General features: G+C 35.6%; 6 protein-coding genes across 6 annotated transcripts; 3 read left to right on the top strand and 3 right to left on the bottom strand.

Moving 5' to 3' along the window:
- Positions 1-672: 672 nt before the first annotated feature.
- MONOS_11380 (uncharacterized protein) lies at positions 673-2,815 on the top strand (the record flags this gene model as incomplete). Its single annotated transcript, XM_067863906.1, has 4 exons — positions 673-931; positions 1,012-1,752; positions 1,867-2,480; positions 2,708-2,815. 4 exons carry the CDS (start codon positions 673-675, stop codon positions 2,813-2,815), a joined length of 1,722 nt encoding a protein of 573 aa, XP_067718677.1.
- Positions 2,816-5,303: 2,488 nt separating this feature from the next.
- MONOS_11379 (uncharacterized protein) lies at positions 5,304-5,714 on the bottom strand (the record flags this gene model as incomplete). Its single annotated transcript, XM_067863904.1, has 1 exon — positions 5,304-5,714. One exon carries the CDS (start codon positions 5,712-5,714, stop codon positions 5,304-5,306), a length of 411 nt encoding a protein of 136 aa, XP_067718676.1.
- A 4,369-nt stretch (positions 5,715-10,083) lies between these two features.
- On the top strand, positions 10,084-10,437 carry MONOS_11378 (uncharacterized protein; the record flags this gene model as incomplete). The annotated part of the gene is made up of 1 exon (XM_067863903.1): positions 10,084-10,437. One exon carries the CDS (start codon positions 10,084-10,086, stop codon positions 10,435-10,437), a length of 354 nt encoding a protein of 117 aa, XP_067718675.1.
- A 4,166-nt stretch (positions 10,438-14,603) lies between these two features.
- Positions 14,604-15,011, bottom strand: MONOS_11377 (uncharacterized protein; the record flags this gene model as incomplete). The annotated part of the gene is made up of 1 exon (XM_067863902.1): positions 14,604-15,011. The coding sequence occupies one exon, from the start codon at positions 15,009-15,011 to the stop codon at positions 14,604-14,606; it is 408 nt and encodes a 135-aa protein (XP_067718674.1).
- Positions 15,012-15,405: 394 nt separating this feature from the next.
- On the top strand, positions 15,406-15,820 carry MONOS_11376 (uncharacterized protein; the record flags this gene model as incomplete). The annotated part of the gene is made up of 2 exons (XM_067863901.1): positions 15,406-15,490; positions 15,597-15,820. 2 exons carry the CDS (start codon positions 15,406-15,408, stop codon positions 15,818-15,820), a joined length of 309 nt encoding a protein of 102 aa, XP_067718673.1.
- Positions 15,821-20,226: 4,406 nt separating this feature from the next.
- MONOS_15116 (uncharacterized protein) lies at positions 20,227-20,673 on the bottom strand (the record flags this gene model as incomplete). Its single annotated transcript, XM_067867972.1, has 1 exon — positions 20,227-20,673. One exon carries the CDS (start codon positions 20,671-20,673, stop codon positions 20,227-20,229), a length of 447 nt encoding a protein of 148 aa, XP_067718672.1.
- Positions 20,674-20,878: the final 205 nt, after the last annotated feature.

Here is a 20,878-nt window from a genome sequence, read left to right as displayed (position 1 = left end):
TTACTTGTTCTGTAAATCTGAATAACTATTTACGATATTTTTGAACTGTTTTTAAAAGTTTAGTTGAACGAAACAACAATTAATAAGATAGTTTTGCTGAAGGAAAATAAATCCATTTTGAGAAATGAGGTAACGTGGGAAATTATTGAGAAAGAAATTGAAAGTTGGAAAGATGAATGAGACAATTGCAGAAAACAAGAAATCACGAAGTACCCAGTTTGAGGCTCCTGTGAAGTGTATTTTTTGAGGAAATATGGAATGAGACAGAAAAAAGGAAGTGAAAGAAGTTCATTACGAAATGAAGAATACGAAAGCGAATGGTGTGGACTGCGATGCACACTTAGCTCTTTATATGAGAGATTGGGAGGGTTGAGCGAAAGTGAATGATTCAATGATTCGTTTCAGTTAAAAAAAGATGCATAAGTTTGAAGAAGAGAAATTTTCCGAGCTTCCCTTTTGTTGTTTGATGATATTTCTCATCATAATTTCAGGAGAAAAATCAAAGAATCAATTCGATAATCAACTTCGTCTCAATCTTTCATATTGTTTTTAAATGTATTTAAACAGTCACTCTTTCATGAAACAGAAATATTTGTTTTTTTGAGAAAATTGAGTGAGAAAAAATAATAATAAGGTTATGATCTTTTCAAAAAAAAAAAAAGAAAAGAAAAAATGATGAGCAATTTAAGTTTGGGGAGAAATCGTAAGTTATCGAGGGATGAAACATTAAGTGAATTAGGCGTGCATGCAAGAGGAGCAAGCGAAGAAAAGAAAGATGAGCTGTTTGACTTAATGAAAGAAACGGCTCATCTTCTCTGTGGAATTGTGCGTGGAACGATGAGAGAAGAAATAGAGGGTATTCTGAAGGAAGAATATGGAATGAGCGAAGGAGATGCATCCACAATCGCTGAAGAAGTTATCGCTGCACACAGTTTGTTATCAAGTTTTCAATAACAATTTCAAAAAAAAATGTCAAAATCTTTTATTGCTTTGTTGTTGTTGTTGTTTTAGCTTCGAGCGGTTTGCCAAAGAAAAAAGGTGGGGCAGCTTTTGCTTTTGGGAAGGCAAGAACTTCGTGTCAAGCAAATGGGAAATTTTCTGTTCCATCAGCATTTTCTTCGAAAACAGCAAGCTCTTCAAGCGCTGACAAGGCTGCTCCAAAGCAATTCATGTCTTCATTACCACCAACGGAGAGTTCGGGGACTTTTGGTGGCCCTTCGAAGTTCCCGCCTTCGTTTGGAAGTGCGATGCAAGGGCCTGGGCCAATGTTGCCAACTGGACTTTCCACAGCTGGTCCTTTTTCGTCTGGAATCTCTTTAGCTTTGCCAGTTTCTGACGAGCCTTCGCTTTCTGTGCCAAGCATGGCTCCACCAGGATTTCCTGCACCTGGATTTCAGTCTTCTTCGTTTGGGGTTCCTTTGTTGATGCCTCCATTTAATCCCTCTAATGAATCGAGCCCTTTTATCGGAACGCCAGCCAGGCTGATTGAAGACGGAGAGAAATGGCAAAAAGAAGGAGATAAGAAAGGGAAAAAGAAAGAGAGAAAGCATGAAAAGAAAAGCAAGAGCAACAGCGATTCTGACAGCGACTCTGACAGCGATGAGGAATCAGATGACTCAGAGGCGTCTGAAGATGAAAGTGATTCTGACGAAAGCGGCAACGATGAAAGCGGCTCTGATTCGTCATCGTCTTCGTCAGAGGGAGGAAAAGGAAAAGAAGGATACAAAGAAAACAAAAAGCCAGTGAAGGGAAGTTTGAATTCTTTATTTAAATAAAAGATCCTCTGAATTTTTTTACAAATTATGTGTTTTTATTTATTTATTTATTAATTTTGAAATATTTCATTTTTCGTTGTTTATTTGTTAGAAATGAGAGGTCCACTTCATTTTCTCCCTGAAGAGACAATGGGGTATAATTCGTCGTTTGATACAGATATTCAGTTGTTGCAGAAGGAGCGCCTTATTCGTGTGAATAGACAATTACCTGATCCTGTTTGTTTGGGCAATCCATTCAACAAAGGCATTTGGCGCATTGACATGAGTGTGGAAGATGTTAATCCATCATACCACGGTTTTGCCATACTACAAGTGCGCGAGAGCGACATGAAAAATGCCATTAAGAAGCGTGATTCTTCGCTGAAGCCAAAGAAGTCAAAAAGTAAATCGACGAGTCATCAAGCGGTAAACCCATTTGCACCTCCTTTCTGTTTGGCATCGTCTTCTGCTTTTCTTTCTTCTGGGCCAATCGGGGAATATGGTCCTTTTGGCCAAGGGAAATGGAAAGGAGTAAATACAGAAGGAATGGTTATAAATGATCAAGAACGTTTTTATTCTTCATTGCCTTGTTTTAATCCCTGGAGATCAAAAGGTTCACAAATCGCTTGCGAAGTTAATACAAAGAAGAAAACTGCAACATTTTTTGTTGATCGGAAAAAGCAAGCCGTTGTTTTTACAAAGCTACCAAAATGTGTGCAATTTCAGGTATGAAAAATACAAATTGTTGTAATTGAAGACTACTTTGTTTGCCAGTTACCAAATCTGTTTGACTTGCTCGTATCATATTGAAATAATTTTATTTTCATTTTATTTATTATTTTCTTTCTTTCTTTCTATTGTATTAATTATTTTGAAAACATTATCTTTGCATTTAATATTTTTTTATCGCAATTTGATTTTCACGTTTATTTTGATTAAACTTTTTATTGCAGATGATATTCCATGCTTCAGCATTAAGTATGAAAGTGCTCAGACTAGACAAAATTAAGAAACCGACTGGCCCCAAAAAGGTTTCAGGCACAAAAATTTTCGAGTTTTGATGAAACAGGTAAAGTCCCAAATATCATGGAACGAGGAGGAGATGCTTTTTGTTTGATATTTATCGTTGTTTTGAAATTGTAAATGAGTTATTTTCATGCTCTTAATTTTTAAATGTGCATCACTAAATTGAGCAAATCATTTCATTCTTTCAATGCTTTTTCGTGTCAACAGTTATAAAATCAAACATATCCTATCAAGATTTGAAAAAGCTACCGTTTGTTGTTCTTATTTGGATAATCGGCAAGATGCTACTTTAAGGGTACCCGATTTTTTCGTTAAATCCATGAATAAACAGCTAAAAAAATGCAATGTTAAGATATTATAAATATATTTGGTTAATAATAACCAATTGATCAAAACTGAAAATAATTGAATGGTTTTTTTATTCACATAATAACTTTCATGAGGCTTTTTTCAAACTTCATTAAAATACTTTAATTGAGTTATTTTCAACCCTGACATCAACAAATAGCCCTTGTATACAAATTATGAAATCTGAAAAAGTCTTTTTATTGTTATTAAATGAATTTATCAAAAAAATATAAAAAATTTCAATTAGAGGACAGTTATTTTTGAGAACGAAAACCCTGTAAAAAGAAAAATGATAAATAAAACATATTGTCAACACCAAAGTAAACCTGTCTGACGCATCGAAAAAAAAATTTCACGTCCGTCAGAAATTTTCCACTGTTATTTTTTTTATTTTTTTTATTTTTTTTATTTTATTTTATTTTTCTTTTTTTATTTTTCTTTTTTTTGAGAAGTGAATGATTATTTTTGTGCGAGTATTAATTTTTTGAACTTTTTTTGTTGTTTTTAATTTTTGAATTTTTCCAAAATTGATTTTTTCTCATATCCCATAAATTTATTTCAGCTATTTTTTTCGAATGAGTTGTTCTTTAATAAGATTTGTTATACATGGATTGTGCAATAATGTGGATTTTGCTTTTGTGCATTTATTTTGTATAATACATATATATGCTATTTATCGCTTCAACAGTTTGAAACTTTTGAAATTCTTTTCATTTTTCATTTTTCAATCGATTTTTTTAATTATTTCAACTATATTATTCATTCATATATTTCTGTTATGCAGACGATTTTTTGTCAACGCAAAGTGCTTCTTCAATTTGAATATTCTTTGTATTTTCTTAAAGATAAGCTTTTTCAATGTATTTTTCATCTTCTCCTCCGTATCTATTTCTACCTCCACACCACTACATTCCTTCTTTCTGCTCGTTTATGCAACCAAATTCTTTTTCCTTATTCGATCTTCTTCTAATGCTGCTGTGGTGCATGTCGGATCTGAATCTGAAAGAGCGAAACTTGGAAGATTGGCTTTTTCTGAATTGAACAGCTATCTCCTTGAATAGTGTGCGTGGAATGATTCATATAGCGGAAATGATAAAGGAGGTGCTCTGAAAGTCAATTGCACAAACGCAAATTTATCGATCACTTCGTGTTCATTTTTCAATTGTTCAACAAACGGATGTAGCGGTGGAGCATTATATTGCTATTGTCTGTTGAATGTTAACATCACAAAATCCAATTTCACAAGTTGCACCGCTCTTCATGGAGGAGCAACTTGCATAGCTTGGCCGCAATCCAGTTCTGTTTGGTCAATCTCTGAAAACAGAGTTGAAAGCTGTTCAATCACAAATTGGTGTGGAACCGGTTGGTATTTTAATGTTACTGGCCTTTCATCAAATGGTCAATTTCAGTTTACAAACAGCAAGTGCATCTCAAATTCTGGTGGTGATTCAACAGGTTCTTTAACATTTGCAAATCCACCAATTAATAAACCAAGCAAATTTTTGATTGATGATTGCCAATTTATAAACAACAATCTGACTGCATCTGCCAGTTATGGAGGTGCAGGAATGCATTTTTGGAACACTTATTCTTGGATGAATGAAATAAGATTCATCGCCTTCTGCTTCTTCGATGGTAATACTGCCAAAAATGGCAGGGGGAATGATGTGTTTTTCAATGGTAATGCCATAACTCAATCTCCATTTGAGAATTGTGGCTCAACAACCTCAACAAAAAGGGTGTGGAATAACAATACAGCTGATAGCGACGTGTACAATGGCTGGCTCCCCCTCGTTGCCCAGAACAAAATAGCTGCAAATGGTGGAAGTGATATCGATGCCTGTGGCAGACCCCAACAGATCCATGCGCCACCATCGAGTATGCCCTCACTGGCTTCATTTCCCTCCTCCAAGACGCCTCTCTCACCCTCCTCTCCTCAACATTTGTTCCTCTTCAAACACTCACCTTCAGCGCAGTTGACACAAAAATCACTGAAAATGGCACAAATTCCACCATCATCGCCTCCAGTGGCATTCCTCAACCACAAAACTCACATTCACAGTCATCACATTCAACATCATCTTCACCATATCCATCTGCCTCGTCTGCCCTCTTCCAACAGACTCAGGGCTCCCTCACAGTCTCTGCCCTCGCCATCGCCCACAACTCCTCAAATCAAATCACCCCCATCCTCTTCCACCTCTCCAAAAACTCCCCTTCCCTCAACCTCAACACAACCACCATCACCGGAACAACCTCCATAACAATAAAAACACCTCTCTTCTTCCTCACTGCTGGCTCCCTCGCCCTCAACCACACAGCAATCACCAGTCTCGCCCTCAACAGCCAAAGCATCTTCCACCTCACCTCCCTCACAAGCCCCCTCACCCTCAACTCCTCCAGCATCACCCACATCACCTCCACAGCCTCCCCCGCCAGCTGTGTCCTCTCCTCTGCCACCTCCCCTGCCCTCTCCCTCTCCCTCGCCAACTGCACCATCACCAACATCAACTCAGAACAGTTCAGCCAACAGACTGCCACCAATGGTGGATGCATCTTATTCGCCTCATCTGCCTCTGCCTGCATGCTTTCTTTTTAAAGCTCAAATAATGCTAGGTGCTGTGCGAGCGAGGAAGAATCGAAGAATTAGAAAGAGAGAAAAGCGAAAATTCAGTATTCGGAACGAGTTGGTGGACTTGAAAGGAAGACCCAAACGAAACCTATTTCAAGCGGATCAAGGAGAAGGACATTCTGCGGGGATGACGGGAAAAAGAATAATACAAAAGATATTTACAAAGAAACAAGAAAAGAATTAGAATTAGGAGAAAAGATTCAAAAGAAGATGAATGAATAAACCATATAACTGTTTCATTTCGCAAGGTTTCTATGATTTACATGTTGATAAAAGCAGCGAAATATAATACGTTGATTTTATAAAATTTTTTGGAGATGAATTGCAAAGTATTTTTTGAAAAGCAATAAAAATCAACGAGCTTCAAAATACCGTTTGTTTATTACTCGGATTTGATGTGAAATATAGAAAAAATAAATAAAAAATTATGTCGTGTGTATGACAACAACAGGAAATAGTTTTTATCAGTAATAAATTCACAATCAAAACTTTCATGAAGAATCTTCAATCACAAAATATTTCACTTATTCCAAGACTGATTCGGACATCATCTTCCGTTGCACAAAGAGAGAAAAAAACATATTCTATTAAGTGATAAAAGTATCCAGCGATTATCTTCATTCGATAAAAATGCTTAATGGAATTTTTCTGAATATCCTTCAATTCTTCCAGCAACGAATAATTCTTCCATTTCGCAATCCTCATTCTCAAGAACATTTGTTGCATGTTTGTATTATCCAAAGAATTTTCTTCTATCATCGTGTTTTAAGAATATCACTCATCATTTTTGTTCAGTTGGCGTTTCTGAAAATTTTGGGATAAAATTATCAGGTGACAAAGATAAATGTGACTGGTGTTCCAAATCGGTTGAAGAAATTGAAAAATTCATTCTGATGTTGTCGGGAAAGAAAGATGAATGTTAAAAAAAATTAAAAGAAATATAATTTTGAAGAGGAATTTATCAAAGAAGAATCTTAAATACATTTGAAAATGTGAAGAACAGATATTGACAAACAATGACGAGCGGATTTTGACATGATTGGCCGAAAACATTGGAGCGAATTTTGCAAGCTTGGAAATTAAATATTGTTTAAAAAATTTATTCTTTAAAAGCAAACAAACCATTTCCCGATGAAATTTCGTTCGGATGAATAATTGTTTTTTCACTTGTGGCCAAATTTTCTATGTGTGTCCATCGTTGCACGTTTTCAATTTTGATTTCCACCATTATAACTTTATGAAAGTGCAAAAAAATACTTCATCATTCCATTTCATTTCATCTTTCACATTTCTAAATGCAACTACTTCAACAATTAGTATTTATTTCAATTTTTTGATCAACATTGAAATACTTACTTTCCCTGGCGGTCATGACCGTCACCGACGATCTAAAATTCCTTTTTTGCCTATCCGTCAGTATCCCATTTAGATTTTTTTTTAAATGATGTTGTGTGAGAGGAAAAAACTTTTTGATTTTCTTGTGCAAATAATAAATATGAGATAAATCACAATTCAATATTTTTTTTATGCTTTCACGAAATATTTCAGCTTTTAAAAAAAATCACTGACGCGAATATTTTTGATGAGTCCGTCAGAATTGAAAATATTCACGTCAGTGGTCATTACGTCACACAGGTTTACACCAAAGAGTGTTGATGAAAGTTCACTCGAAAACTTTTTGCCTTTGCATAAAGCTTATTTTTTATTTTTTGTGTACCCTTAAAGTGGTCTTATGCTGGATAATCTTTCACTTATGCAGAACCAAAATGTCTTCATGTTTATACGATTCCAAAATGTTATATAAAAATAAATCAAAAAATTAAAGTCGAAACATTTTTTTCATAAAAGGAAAATTATATGAAATCTGTCTGTTCTCATTTTCTTTTTTTGAGCAATAAATTTAGAAGTGTTGATCTACATCTTTTTTTTTTTAAAAAAGCAAATAATCAAGAAATATTGTTGTTCATTGTTTCTGTGAATCGATAATCACTTTGAAATGTTCACGAACAGACTTTGTTTTCCTTTCTTATCTAAAAAATGTTCAAAAACTTACTCTTATTCTCACATTCTTTAAGTTTTGAGAGGAAAAAATATCAATTGTCAAAATTCACAACATCAAACAATTGTTTTTGATAATTTTGATTTTTTGAGATGTATCTTTCTAATCGTCTGAACATTTCACCATTTTCTTCATAAAAACGGAAATGTGAAGGTCGATTGGTTTTCTGAGTCCTTTTGTTTTTCATCAGGACTCTTTTATTGAAATGAACAAGAAAAGAATAAATCTCAAATAACAAATTCAATGTTCGAATTCCTTATCTTTGACAATTTTCTCCGAAATCAATGTTGAATGTTTCAATTTCGCTTTCATGATAATCTTTTCTCAACTCAAATTTTCTTTTCTATTAATTGATTTCATCGAAAAACTCTTTCTCATCATCATCATTTTTAATCTTCTTCAACTGTTTCATCTTTTTGTTTTCCAATTTGTTTGTTCCAGTCGCTCAGTCGCTTCTCTTCGACAATCAGTTTTCCACGAAAGTTGAATCTATTTGGATGTGCAGAAGGAAGATATTCCGATGTTTCTGACAGCTTCATGAGAATCGGTCCAGATTCGTCATGAAGAACTCCACGCGTTGCGAAGGCTTTTTATATGACAGCAGGTGAGAATGAAGTGTGAATTGCTTGAGGGAGAACATCCACGAAAACACACTTATTCGATAATGAAGTCGATGAAGAAGGAGGTTCACATTTCGTTTTGAGTTTATTCTTGGGGGCTATGAAAACTCTTCTGCCAAGATGTTGGGCTATGTGTGAAGGCTTCAACGAAAACATTTTCTTTACGGTTCTTGAACAAGATTGTTGAATCTGCACGAGAAATGTGGGAGTTAATTTGAAATAAGTTGTGAGATTTTTAATAGAGCATTCGCTTTTTTTGTTGGTAATTGAAATAATGAGAATTTCCAAAATACATTTTATTCAATAATTCACTGTCTATCCAGCTTCTTTCATTTGGACAAATATTCAGAGGTTGTAACAAAAGCTGATTCATTTCATCGGGAATGCGTTATCTTGACCTCAGAATCACAGAAGGAAGCGCGAACACATCAGCAATTTCAGCAACAGCCAGAGTGGAATTTCCATTTCTGGTTGTTCTTTGTGAAAACCCACGCTTTTCATTTGTTGGATCAAAAACATTAAGCTTCGAGTTTGTCGATCCCCTCACAGTCGGTTCGTCCATATTGAATATCTGTTTTTCACAAAATTCATTCCTATTGTAATAACAGTCAAAAGATGTGTTCAACGGCTGAAGAATTCTTTGATCCAACACAAAAAGGCAATAAATGTCAGCTTATATTGAAGCCCTTCTTTTCAGCTGTGGTTAGAGCTTCACAATGCAGTTGTCAGCTGCCTTTGAAATATTCGCTTGAGATCCATCTTTTTTATCTGTGTTGTTAACAACATTTTCCATTTTTTTTTGAAGAATCATTAATAATTAAAGAGAAACAAACAAGTTCGCAAACTTTCCGTTTTGGCAAACAGCTTCCAGATCTTGATTCTATGATTATTTCTTTTGAGACACTTTGTTCTTTGCAGCAAACAACAAGTTTTTGTATTTCAATTTTGTTAACCTGTTTTCTTCAAAACCATTGAGAGCTGGTTCATCATTTTTGATCCATATTCGCGAGAATTACACAATGTTGATCGAATCCGTTATTCTGACAACTCCTTCAAATGCACGTTATTCCATCCATTCCAGCTGATATTCATTCCTTCTCGATACGAATGATTTCGTTAATACACAGTATTTCTGCTTCTGAACACTTCATATATTGTTCAAAGATATTTTCATTTCCACTCTGATGAACACGATTAAATATCCAAATCATTTAAATAATCAATAATGTCAAAATTTTTGTTGTCATTGAAATAACAGTTTGAATTTTATTCAATGTGAATTCTGATGGTTTTTTCCCCGACGTGACTCACACAAATGGTTAACTTTTTATTGGTACTTTTTTCTTTTTTGGCACTTTTTTTTTAAAAAAATAAAATTTATTAAAACCAAAAATGATAAAAAAAACATATTTTATGTTGATATTCCAATGTTAGGTTTTCAATATTTAAATTTTGAAAGATATCCAATTTCTTGTGGAGGTGAAATGGAGTGGTTCAAGTCCTTCCATTGAGCTTTCACGAGAAATTGGACTGCACAAAGGTTTGAATTTTTATCTTTTTCATTCATAAAAACAAAATATTAATAAAAAATCCTTCAATTAAAATTGACAAATAAATAAATAAATTTTTGACCATTATTATAATATGCATTTGAAATTTCCCGTGAAAAAGAAAGCTGAAGCGGCGCAGAAGCGGCTGAAGGAAGCAATGTCTGCACAACTTTTCAGAAAATATGTGACAAGATTGGAAAGGATTGTACACATTGTGAATGATAATGTTGTCAGACTGGTCGACGGGGTTAAATATGGTGGAAATAGCAAAAAGTCTTTGAAATCAACGACATATGCAATAAAAGAAGGAATGCTGATTGCAAAAGTTGGGCACACACAAATTATTAACGGTGAAAAAGAAAAGCAATTTTTGGAAGAAGTTACAATAGAATCTCGATCTGGGACAAGCCTCACGTTACGAAAAGCACGCGATCTGCGTTGCAATTAATATGGGTGATTATTTTTGATATCATATTTTTTCATTCAAAAAATTCGATTCGAAAATTTTTCAAAAGCATTAACAACAAAACACCAAAAATTGAAAAATTTTATTTAAAAATATTTTCTTTGTTGTTTTTGTTTAAACATTTGTGTTTAATATGGTTTTGATGGAATTTTTTTTTAAAAAATTCAAATTCTCTATTCATTAACAAACAATCTTTGAAAAATCAACACACCGAAAAAATATATGATTTCAAAAATAATCACCCATATTTGAATTAGATATAAATTTGTATTGCGTTGGAAAATATTATCAACGATAGTGAAAAAGAAGGAGAAAATGAAGAAAAGAAGAAAAAGACAGTAACTCTAAAGACGGTTCACGCATTCATAAAGCGCTATCCGGAATAAAAGTCATCGCTTCCAAAGCAAGTTTATGTCAACAGACTTGCGGCATCTTGCTAGAAAGTCCAAAGGCCGTGGTACACCGAATTGCATGCATTACACGATGAAAATAAATATCCAGAGGAATTAATCTTCAATATCGATGAATCTTCGCTTCGAATTCCGACTTCTACACATGGCGTTGTTGTTTATACTGCAGATGAGCAAGCTGGATTCAAAAAGACTTCCGAAAGGATGCCGAATGCCACTCTCGTTGCTGGAATCGCTGCTGATGGCTTCTCGCTTCCGTCTATCGTGCTGTGGTCGAGCGCAAATCTTCCGAAAGAACTGACAATACGGTTAAAACCTTATCTTGACATTTGTCCAAATACAAAAGGCTGGATGGATAAAACATCATTCAAAAATTTGCCTTAACAGTTCTGCTGCCAGCAATCATTGACAGAAGAAAGCGAATTCTTAAAGAATCTCATCGTTGCCTTCTTCTCCTGGACTCACACTCATCACGGGCAGATTCAACTATATGGAGACAGTTCAATGAAGCCGAATTAGACGTCGTCACATTCGTTCCACACACCACACACATTTCGCAGCCGCTGGACAGAGGCGTATTTGCAGTATTGAAGTCGGAGCTTTCAAACAATTACAGCTCCCCATCATCCACCTCCTCATTTGATTAAAGAACAGCTGTTGCAGATGTGTTTCCATGAGCCCTTCACACAGCATTCACCCCATCTGTGATCAAAAAAGACTTCGTTAACAGCGGAGTCCTCAGCAATGGATCTGGATCTGTGTTGATGAAACTTCCTCAGTCTTCTCAATACTTCATTCCTTCTCATTCACATTGTTTCGACTTCTTCGGAAAAGAAATAACAAAAGAAAAGCTTCTTGATGAATGGGATGAATATAATGAAAAACACAAGATGAAAATTGATGAAATTGAAGAAAAAGATAAGGAAATTGAAGAAGAAGAATTGCCCATGGAGAAAAAAGTGAAAAGGACGTTCAGAAAAATTAAGTATGATGACGATGAAACAAGTGATGAATATGACCCCTTTGAACGTGAAAATGGAATAAGAAAAGAAAAAAGAGTAATTGATTCAAGTTTTGTATTTTTTTTTTGATGTGTTTTTCACTTTTTTTCATCACAAAAAATTATTGTGCCAATAAAGAAAAAAGTGCCAATAAAAAGATGACCCTATAGCGTCGACTTTAAAATGAGAGTTTTTCTTCAATTTGCACTTTTTTTGTTTTTGATTGCAAAATTCTGAGAAGCATGAAATGGCTCAGCATTTTGATGAACGATTTTTGGCAAAGTTGATACATTTTATTACCGGTTTGTTTTTTTATTTTTGCTTATTCTTTAAAGATATGGGTGATTTTTTTTGATATCATAAAAAATTCAGACGTTTGATCAAAAAATTTTTTCATTAAGGGTGGTGTTGATAAGAAGAAAGAAAGTGATGATCTCACAAATATTTTGCTCAAATTATTATTGTTTTTATTTATTTGTTGATTTCAATTTGTTTCCAATTGATTTCATTTCAAATATCGAGAAATGAAAATAATTTCAAAAAAAAAATCGAAAATACAATAAACATAACAAAACATAAGTTATCTTGCTTGAAAAGCATAATAATGATTGTTTCAAAACTCGATAAATCAATTTCTTTAATGAAAAATTTGAATAAATGTTATTGAAAAGAAATTAAAAAATTGCTGATAAAGATCATTAAACTTTAGTAAAAAATGAACAATTTTCAAAATTACACATAGAAAAATATGATAGTTATACAAGACATTTATTGGATAAACAACAATTTATAATGAATTATTATTAAAAAACAATTAATTCTTTGGAGAAGTTTTCTAAATAAATTGATCAAAGATAAAAAAATAACTAAGAAAAAATTAAGAAAATGAGAAGAAATACGAAAATTTCTGTTTTTTTCACTTAAAAATGTTTTGCTTAACAGCAATTCTCTTTTATTCTCCATCATCCACATCTTACGCATAGACTTGCTTGAAAGCTGAGTTTATCTTTTATCTGGCTGTTCATTTTCCATACAGACTCTGCAAACACTCCTTTCGTTTGCGATGATTGAAGAAGAAGCAGGGTGTATACTCATTTAAACAACTCCATCTTCGCTGTCTCCTTGCCTGGACTATTTCTCCACATCTCTTCTATATCCACTTTTGCAGTACTTGTATCCTTTCAATTCATTTTCACTTTGTCCATTGATTCTTCACTCATGGCAGTTTTCCCGTCTGCTCTGACCGACTCAACTGCTTGAGGCAACATGAATCTGAATCTTGAACAGTATTAAGACGAGAATGTGCAAACAAGGCCACATTACGCTCTTATGCAAGGGGCCAGCTCTTATGTGAAATGCTGAGAGCGAATGTGCAATGGAATGTGCTGTTGAGACGTGTGTGTTCACCATCTATGTGAGCGATATGTCGACCGAAGGAGACGACCTCTTCAAAGCTGCATCCACTCCGCTAAAGCTCCTCCAATCCCTGTCTCCGTTCTCAACATCCGCATCGCCTTGAACGACGCCTTCCGAGGAAATAAACTCTTTCTCCGGAGCTCCTATATCCCAGCCAAAATCGATGAGTCCCTCTTTTCCATCGAGTTCACCCAACCTTCTCTTGCTGCGAGCACATCCAATTGAAGCTCTGATTCCTCTCACACCGATCCCGATCACGACTTTAACATTTTGCCCTTCATTTCTTTTCTTCCGCACCCACAGGATATTCCTCTGCAAAGACACAGACTCCTCCACCAAGCAATGCTACTCACAGCTAGGCCTCTATTTCTCCTTCTCCGCAATTTTTATCCATATCTTCCTCCAAAATTGCCTATCCAATATTCGAATTTGGTCTAACTCGAACAATCGTGTTTTTGTTCACTTTGTATTTTCCCGCTCGCTGATATTGCATTAAACAACAACTGCATCCTCATCTCATTCCACTCCTCTTTCCACTCCTCCTTTGCTTCAATCAACTTCTGAGTCTTTTGCTTTTTCGACGGATTCCTCCAGACATCTTCCTAATTATTTTCTCTCTCAGAATAGCACATCCACTTCTTTCAGTACGATCTTTTCTCTCTTATTTCAATATCTTCTTCGGCACTTCACAGCCTTGCACGTGCTTGACATTGGATTTGGCAACTTCGTTGAAAATCTCTCGCAACAGATCTCTCCATTAAAGCAGACAGCGCTATTCTTCTTATTCAACGTCAAATTTGTCATGAAGCTCCCTTAGAATGATGAATTCCTTCTTCATTAACATCTTGCTCTCCAAGATCAGCAGTTGCGCGCATGCCGACAACTGTGAGTTAACAAACAACAGCCTTGCCGTTTGGAATTACCACTTCTCCCACAGCAACTTCGTCTGCTCCGATGCCGGTGGACTCAACATCGCTTTCATGAATCCGCTTGTAACATATGCACAGTTGTTCAGCACAATTCACTGTCACTCAAATACATCGCCTATGGTCCGGATGTTCCTGCTTCCAAGCATTTTCAGATTGCAAAATATCTTCTTCCCAAGAACAGCACTTAAAAAAAGCCGCAAGAATGTAAATATTTGAGCAAAAAGAGAAAAAGAAGTTTAAGAAATGTTCTGTGCTTAGAGCGACTTCAGCAAGAGCTAATAAGAGTCTGTTGCAGAAAATGAAAGAGTTTGTGGCTTCGCCGGAGTTCCAACAAGAACAGAAGTGGCAGACAATTGATTGTGTGTGTGTGGGAACAATTAAAGAAGGAGTAGCTAATGTCGATGAAGCTGTGATGTTTTGAGGGTGCCATTGTGCAGATGAGAGTGTGCCGTCGAACGAATAAAACGTTTGCTGCTGTTCATCATCATTTTCATCACCTCCTTCTTCTCTTCCCATGTCCCTCCTCCTTTCTGTTGATGTCTGTGTAAGTCTTGTGTCGAAAGTGCCAATTTGTGGGCGCAAAACTCGTCTTTCTCGTTCGTCTTCTTCTTCGCTTTTGGCTCTTCCTGCTGTCTCCCTTTCCTCTGCTCTGCGCTCATTTTTCTTATGAATTCAGCTTTCTTTGCCTCTTCCATTTGAACTTGAACTTCTCTCTCTTCGCTTCTTGGCGGTATCATAAAGCGAGCAGATGAACGCAATGTGCCTTGAAGCTCCTTCCCTCTTCCTCTGCCATTTCTCATTCGATGCCCATTCTTCTCACTCAGCCCATTCAGCTCAGACAGAGCAAGGAAGTTGAACGAAGTGCTGAAGAAGAGCGGAATACGCCTCTGGGGAATAAGAAAACAGTTCAAATGCACATTCAGCAAAGCCACAGAATGTATTGATGGTGGTGATGATGATGATAAGAATAAAAAAAAAAAGGAGGCGATGGTGGAGAAGAAGCTGATGATGAATGGAACACAATAAAGCAGAAAACAACGATTTCAAAGCGGGAAGAGGACGAGGAATGAGAGAAAGAAGGAACCGAGGGTTGCCGAAATCCTTGAGCAAATTCCAAGAAAGACACAGAATCAGAAGAAGTTTACAATTTCTTCTCATGTGGCAGATGTTTAGATGAGATCTTCATTTCTCTTAATGTATCCTTTGCATCGTCTGCATCCTACGGAGCAGAGCAGCAGAAGCCAAAGTGATAACACAATTCAGCCAACGCTGTGCGATGGTGCGTGTCCAGAAAAGAAGTGGCAACCGTTGAAATGTTCAAAGCACGACAGACACTGGGAGGTGGAGTTGATGGCTTATCGTAAGTGGGGTTGGGGGAAAATAAGATGAAGAAGAAGAAGAAGAGGAAGAGGAAGAGGGAGAGGAAGAGGAAGAGGAAGAGGAAGAAGATGAAACAGAAGAATTCGAGAGAAGAAGAGGGGTAGGAGAAGGGGTAGAAACGAAAGGAGAAAAAGAAGGAGAAATAATGTCTGGAGTGGAGGAAGAAAAAGGAGGAAGAGAAGAAGAAGAAGAGGAAGAAGAAGAAGAAGATTATGATGAGGAACTCTAATATTGTCGCAAAGAAAAAGAGAAGGTCGAACCAAATTCTTTCCCATCTAAAACATAAACAATTATAAAACCAGCGATTCTTGCGCTGCACATCAGACAACTTCCATTCTCTTCCACACCTTTGACGTCTTTCATCTAATTTTTATTACCATTTCCAACTTCCTCTTCCTGCTCTTCTTTTTCTTCCGTGACTGCGTTCACAATTTTGGATAAATTTTCATCTAACAGCTTCACCAAACCATAAAAACAACCTTCTTTCACTTGAGATGTGCTTGGTTTATTAATTCTTGCTGAAATTGCACAAAAAAGCTGAAAAATATGGCTTTTTCTTATTGTTCAGCGACTGAGTTGTCACATCCAGGTGATTTTTAATCAACGCACTGAGAATCTGCATCAGATCTTTGTGGCTTATTACAGTGGGTTTGTGCTTTCTTCTTCTTCTTCTTCTTTCTCTTCTTCTTTTATTCATTTCATCTATCCTTTTGACGAAAAAAATTTTTGTATCTTTCTTTCACTTCTTTTCCTTTCTTTTCAACTTTTCCGCTTTCAACATTCATCTCTCCTTCTCTCTCATTCTCAAGCTCGCCATTCTTTATTCTTTTGTCACAATCAAAACCATCAACAACGTTAACTTCAGCCTCCTCTTTTTCTGTATTCATTCTGCTATTGACTTCATCCATTCCTCCTTCAAAAGTCTCTTTCTCACTCTTCACATTTTCCGCATCTTTTTCCATTTCATTCTTCTCCTTAACCTCCAACCCACATCAACAATCGTACTCCATCTCCAATTGTGAATCCTTTGTGATTAACAGATTGTTTTCTTCCACTCTTTTCCGTCCTTCTGAATCGCCTTACAACGACCAAATCATTTCACACGTTTGCATTATCTCTCACATTGCCGTTTCGCACAGAACCACAGCAGCTGTCGTTAACTGAATTATTCTCATTTCGCCTATTTAAATAAGATCCAGCAGCAGTAGTCAGAATAACTTGAACAGCATGAAAAAGAAACGCAGAAGATTACTCAAGGGAAATGAACGATCCTCACACAACCGCCGTTGATTATGCAAGATGTTTCAGGAAAAAGATGCAGAAGAAGAGGAAGAAGAAGATGACGAATAACACCAAACAGTCACAACGTTCAGCCAGCCTTCAAATTCGTGCTCGTTGTTGGGGAACTGGATGCGCTCAAGCTGTTTCACGCACATCTCAGTGAGAACTCAGAGCTTCACGCATATCTCAGAAGGTCCGGCCATATCTTTTCCTTCTATGAAAACTGCCCAGACGAATGAACAAAAAGAAGATAAAGGATATTCGCTTAAGACAAAAGCAGTCGAACATTGCTCGTTTTTTTTCAGCGCGTGTAGCAGACAATTTTTGAGTGCACCCCAGGCTTCCAGCTAGTGTTGCTTTGAAGAGAAGTTGAGAAGCGTGATCATCATCATAAAGAAGACAGAGAGAGGAGACAAGCTGCTGCTACAGTGAGGAGGAATAGAGGCAGGAGGAGGATGCAGAACCGGTCTCCAAGGAAACAGTAGATGCTGTTGATAATAATGATGCAAAAGGCAACGCATTTTATGCTGTTGCATTCTCTTTCGATGTTTGAGCGAGTAACTCATCGAGCGGCTCAGGGCTTTCATGCCATGCAAACGGCACAGTCAACTCAACGTCTTGCAGATTGGAAGATTCTGCAATGAGCTTGTGGATTGTTGTCTCAACGCTTCTCTTTTCGAATCTACAACTTATACTAATTCTTTTTTGGGGCTCTGAAGAAATGACAGAGGGTTCCGTGTCAGTCAGGCAAGGCTCATTTGAAACAGAACGTTGTATCGCAGTCATTTCGTCATATGGGCTCATAAACACTCTTTCGTGATCGTAGAAATTGTAGACCCGATCAGAAATCGCGTATGAACACAAACTTGATTTGAGTGCAAAATATGAAGTTTGTCTTTCGAATTCTGCTTTCCCCTTTACCAACTGAGAAAAATCAACGCGCTTTATTTCGCTCTGCAAGAAGCACACAGTCTCCAGCAGCTGCCCTTCCAGTAAAATTCCTTTGACGCTTTTCTCTTTGGATTGAGCCTCCTGTCGTACGCAGATATGCCTATAGCCTCTGCGGTTTTTGAGTATGCTCCCTTAAAAAATGTTGGAAAAAAAAATTGAAAAAAGAAAGTTGCGATGGAGTTGTGCTTGTAATACATGTCTTTTTCCAACAGTGGAGGCGGCTTTCACATCTAATCCCACTTTGATGAAGAGAAAAATATCAAAGATGACAAAAACGATAACGAAAAAGAATAAGAGGAGGTGGAGGAAAAAGACAATGAAACAGATGAAGAACAATATTATTTCACTGCTCTTTGAATTCTATCAGATCCAGTAGATTTTGGTGTTCTGGCGATCTTCACTTGAATTTGCATGATCACGCTTGTTTGATCTTCTCATTTTCGTATGTGATCTCGAGAAACTTCTTTATGATCTTGTGGATGTCTTGTGTTTCACATAAACCGTGAAACTTAGCATTGTTTTCGGTTCAGTGAATTTTTGAATCAGCCAACTCCTTCGAGCCTGATGAATGATGATTGGATGGAGAAGCATTTACAGAAGTTTTTGAAGCGATTCCCTTGTTGATAATTTGGGGTTGGTTGTTGTTGTTGATGATGATAATCAAAGAGAGTGAAAAGCCCTTTGAACAACAAACAACACAAAAAGAAAAAGCAGTTTTTTCAGAAAGGTGTTCCATTAAACTCATTGAAATAATGCGCACCTTTTTTCAAAAAAAAAAAAAGATAAATGATGAACTGTTTTCATAAAAAACAAATAAAATAAGAAATTGAGATAATCAGAAAATGAATTGTTCAAATGAAGAAATAATTGGAGTGAACACACGAAAAAAAGCACACGTCTTATATATTTTGCAAGCTAACAATATATTTTTTAAACGGTCAAATCAAATATTCATCAATTGCATGCAATATCTTCAAATTGATAATTTTTCTTCATTTCACTTAAAAATATTTTATAAATTGAAAAGATCATGGCGTTGTGGGCATTTCATTTTTTTTGCTCGAAACAACATAAAATGATATTTAACAACTATCTGGTGTTGAAAAGTCCTCCTCCACTTTTGCCCAAAACGCACAAATAATTTGGTTAACTTATGATCAAGAATTTAGAATGTTTATAAATATATTAATAAGATCATGGCATTTTGGACATTTCATTTTTTTGCTCGAAACAACATAAAATGATATTTTCAGCTTGTTAAGTACAGAAAAAGTGACTTTCAATGTTGACCAAAATGCACAAATAATTTGGTTTTATTATGATCATTAATTTTGGGAATGTGATATTTGTTTGAATATTATTCATTTAATTTGTGAATATTATTGCTTTAATAATGCTTACAAGTCATCAGAAAATAGTTGTTAAATTTTATTTGTTTTGAATTAAGTGAAAAATAGTTTTATCATATTTCATTGAATAAACACTTCATATCAGAAAAATATCATTGAATTTTTTGTCTCTCAAAAAATGTTTTGTTTTTGGAATGAAAATGCTTATTATTATTCTTTTATTCAATATATAACTGTTTTGATATCAATATCTTCATTGTTGAGTAGCAAAAAAGGTTGATGAATATTCAGTGATGAGAAAAACAGAAAAATAAATACATTGCTAATTTGATAACAATCATAAAACAAAATAACACATAAATAACATTAACACTTCATTGTATTAATCATCTTGAAAATAGAAAACAACAAATAAGTTTCTTTTCTTGTTGCATCACTTTCTAAAAAAAATTATTTTTCCCACATCATCATTAAAACATTCCCCAATTGTCAATTCCATACCAATTTGCATGAACAATAAAAGATTCAATAAAAAGCATAACTATTACAACAAATACATGGTGTCATAGTCAATTCCAAACGAAAAAGATTACAAATACTTTAAGTCCAAAAACAAACTTGAATGTTTATCTTTTGTTTTTTTCTCACTCTACACTTTCTGATATTTCTCTTGTCCAAACTCAAAAAGATCAAATTCAACAGAGAAAAAAGGCAGACACAGTAATTAAACATCACTTCACACTCTCAGCTATTCTCCTTTCCTAAAATCTGATCCAAAAATCATTGAAACTCTTCACAACACCCATCAAAAAATGAATCTCTATTTAGACATATATAAATTAATTTCGGGACTATTACCAAGTGAAAATAGGGACATCATAGGAACAAAAAGCACAAGAAAACAATCGGATTCTAACTATTGTGCACCTGGGAGGCTGTTCGTCGTATCCAGGTCCGGATAAAGCAGCCCGAAGGCTGCAATATCTAATACGAACAGTCATGTCCAGCACCCTTCCGATAGAGTGCCAGCTAAGCATGCACAACAACTAGTTTCTTAATAGGGGACTCCATTAATACAATTTTGAAATTCATCAAAAGAAGAAGAGTCGAGAAGAAGCTCAAATCTCCTTGAAAGAAGATCTTGAGAAGATTGAGAAAGAAGAGAAGAGTTAGATGATGTGATATCAGAGTGAAATGACTTTCTTGAACGTTGAACTTTTTCTTTCATTGTTGAAGATTCGATTGCAACAAGAGAGCGTTGAAGAAGATATCCAACAGCAGATGCGCAGACAAATGAGCCCTTGCGCTCAAAGAATAAGTAGTCCTTCATGTGAGGGACTGACAGTGAAGGCCATGAAATTTGCTGAGATGGTACATACTCTTCAAAGTACCTCTCATGCACACACTCCTTGATAGATGATGACGATGGGGAGTTGCTTGATGAGGATGATTCAAAAACATTAAATTGTGATGATGATGAAACAGATGTCGAAGTGTTCATATTGTTTTCGAAGAAGTCGATCAAGTCATGAAGTGTGGTGATGTGTTCTGTCGAAAGATTGTTGTCGATAGAATTAACTAATGCACCAAATTCACTATCACAAATATTCTTTCCGTGGTGCTCAGCGAAGAAGTTGAGTTGTGTATTTTTCTTTTTGAGAAGTTTGGATTGTTTGGAGAGAATGAAGTGAAGGAGGAAGCGATTT

Source organism: Monocercomonoides exilis, assembly GCF_001643675.1.
Source record: "Monocercomonoides exilis strain PA203 chromosome Unknown scaffold76-106655, whole genome shotgun sequence".
NCBI lineage: Eukaryota > Preaxostyla > Oxymonadida > Polymastigidae > Monocercomonoides > Monocercomonoides exilis.
This window is presented reverse-complemented; position numbering and strand designations above follow the sequence as displayed.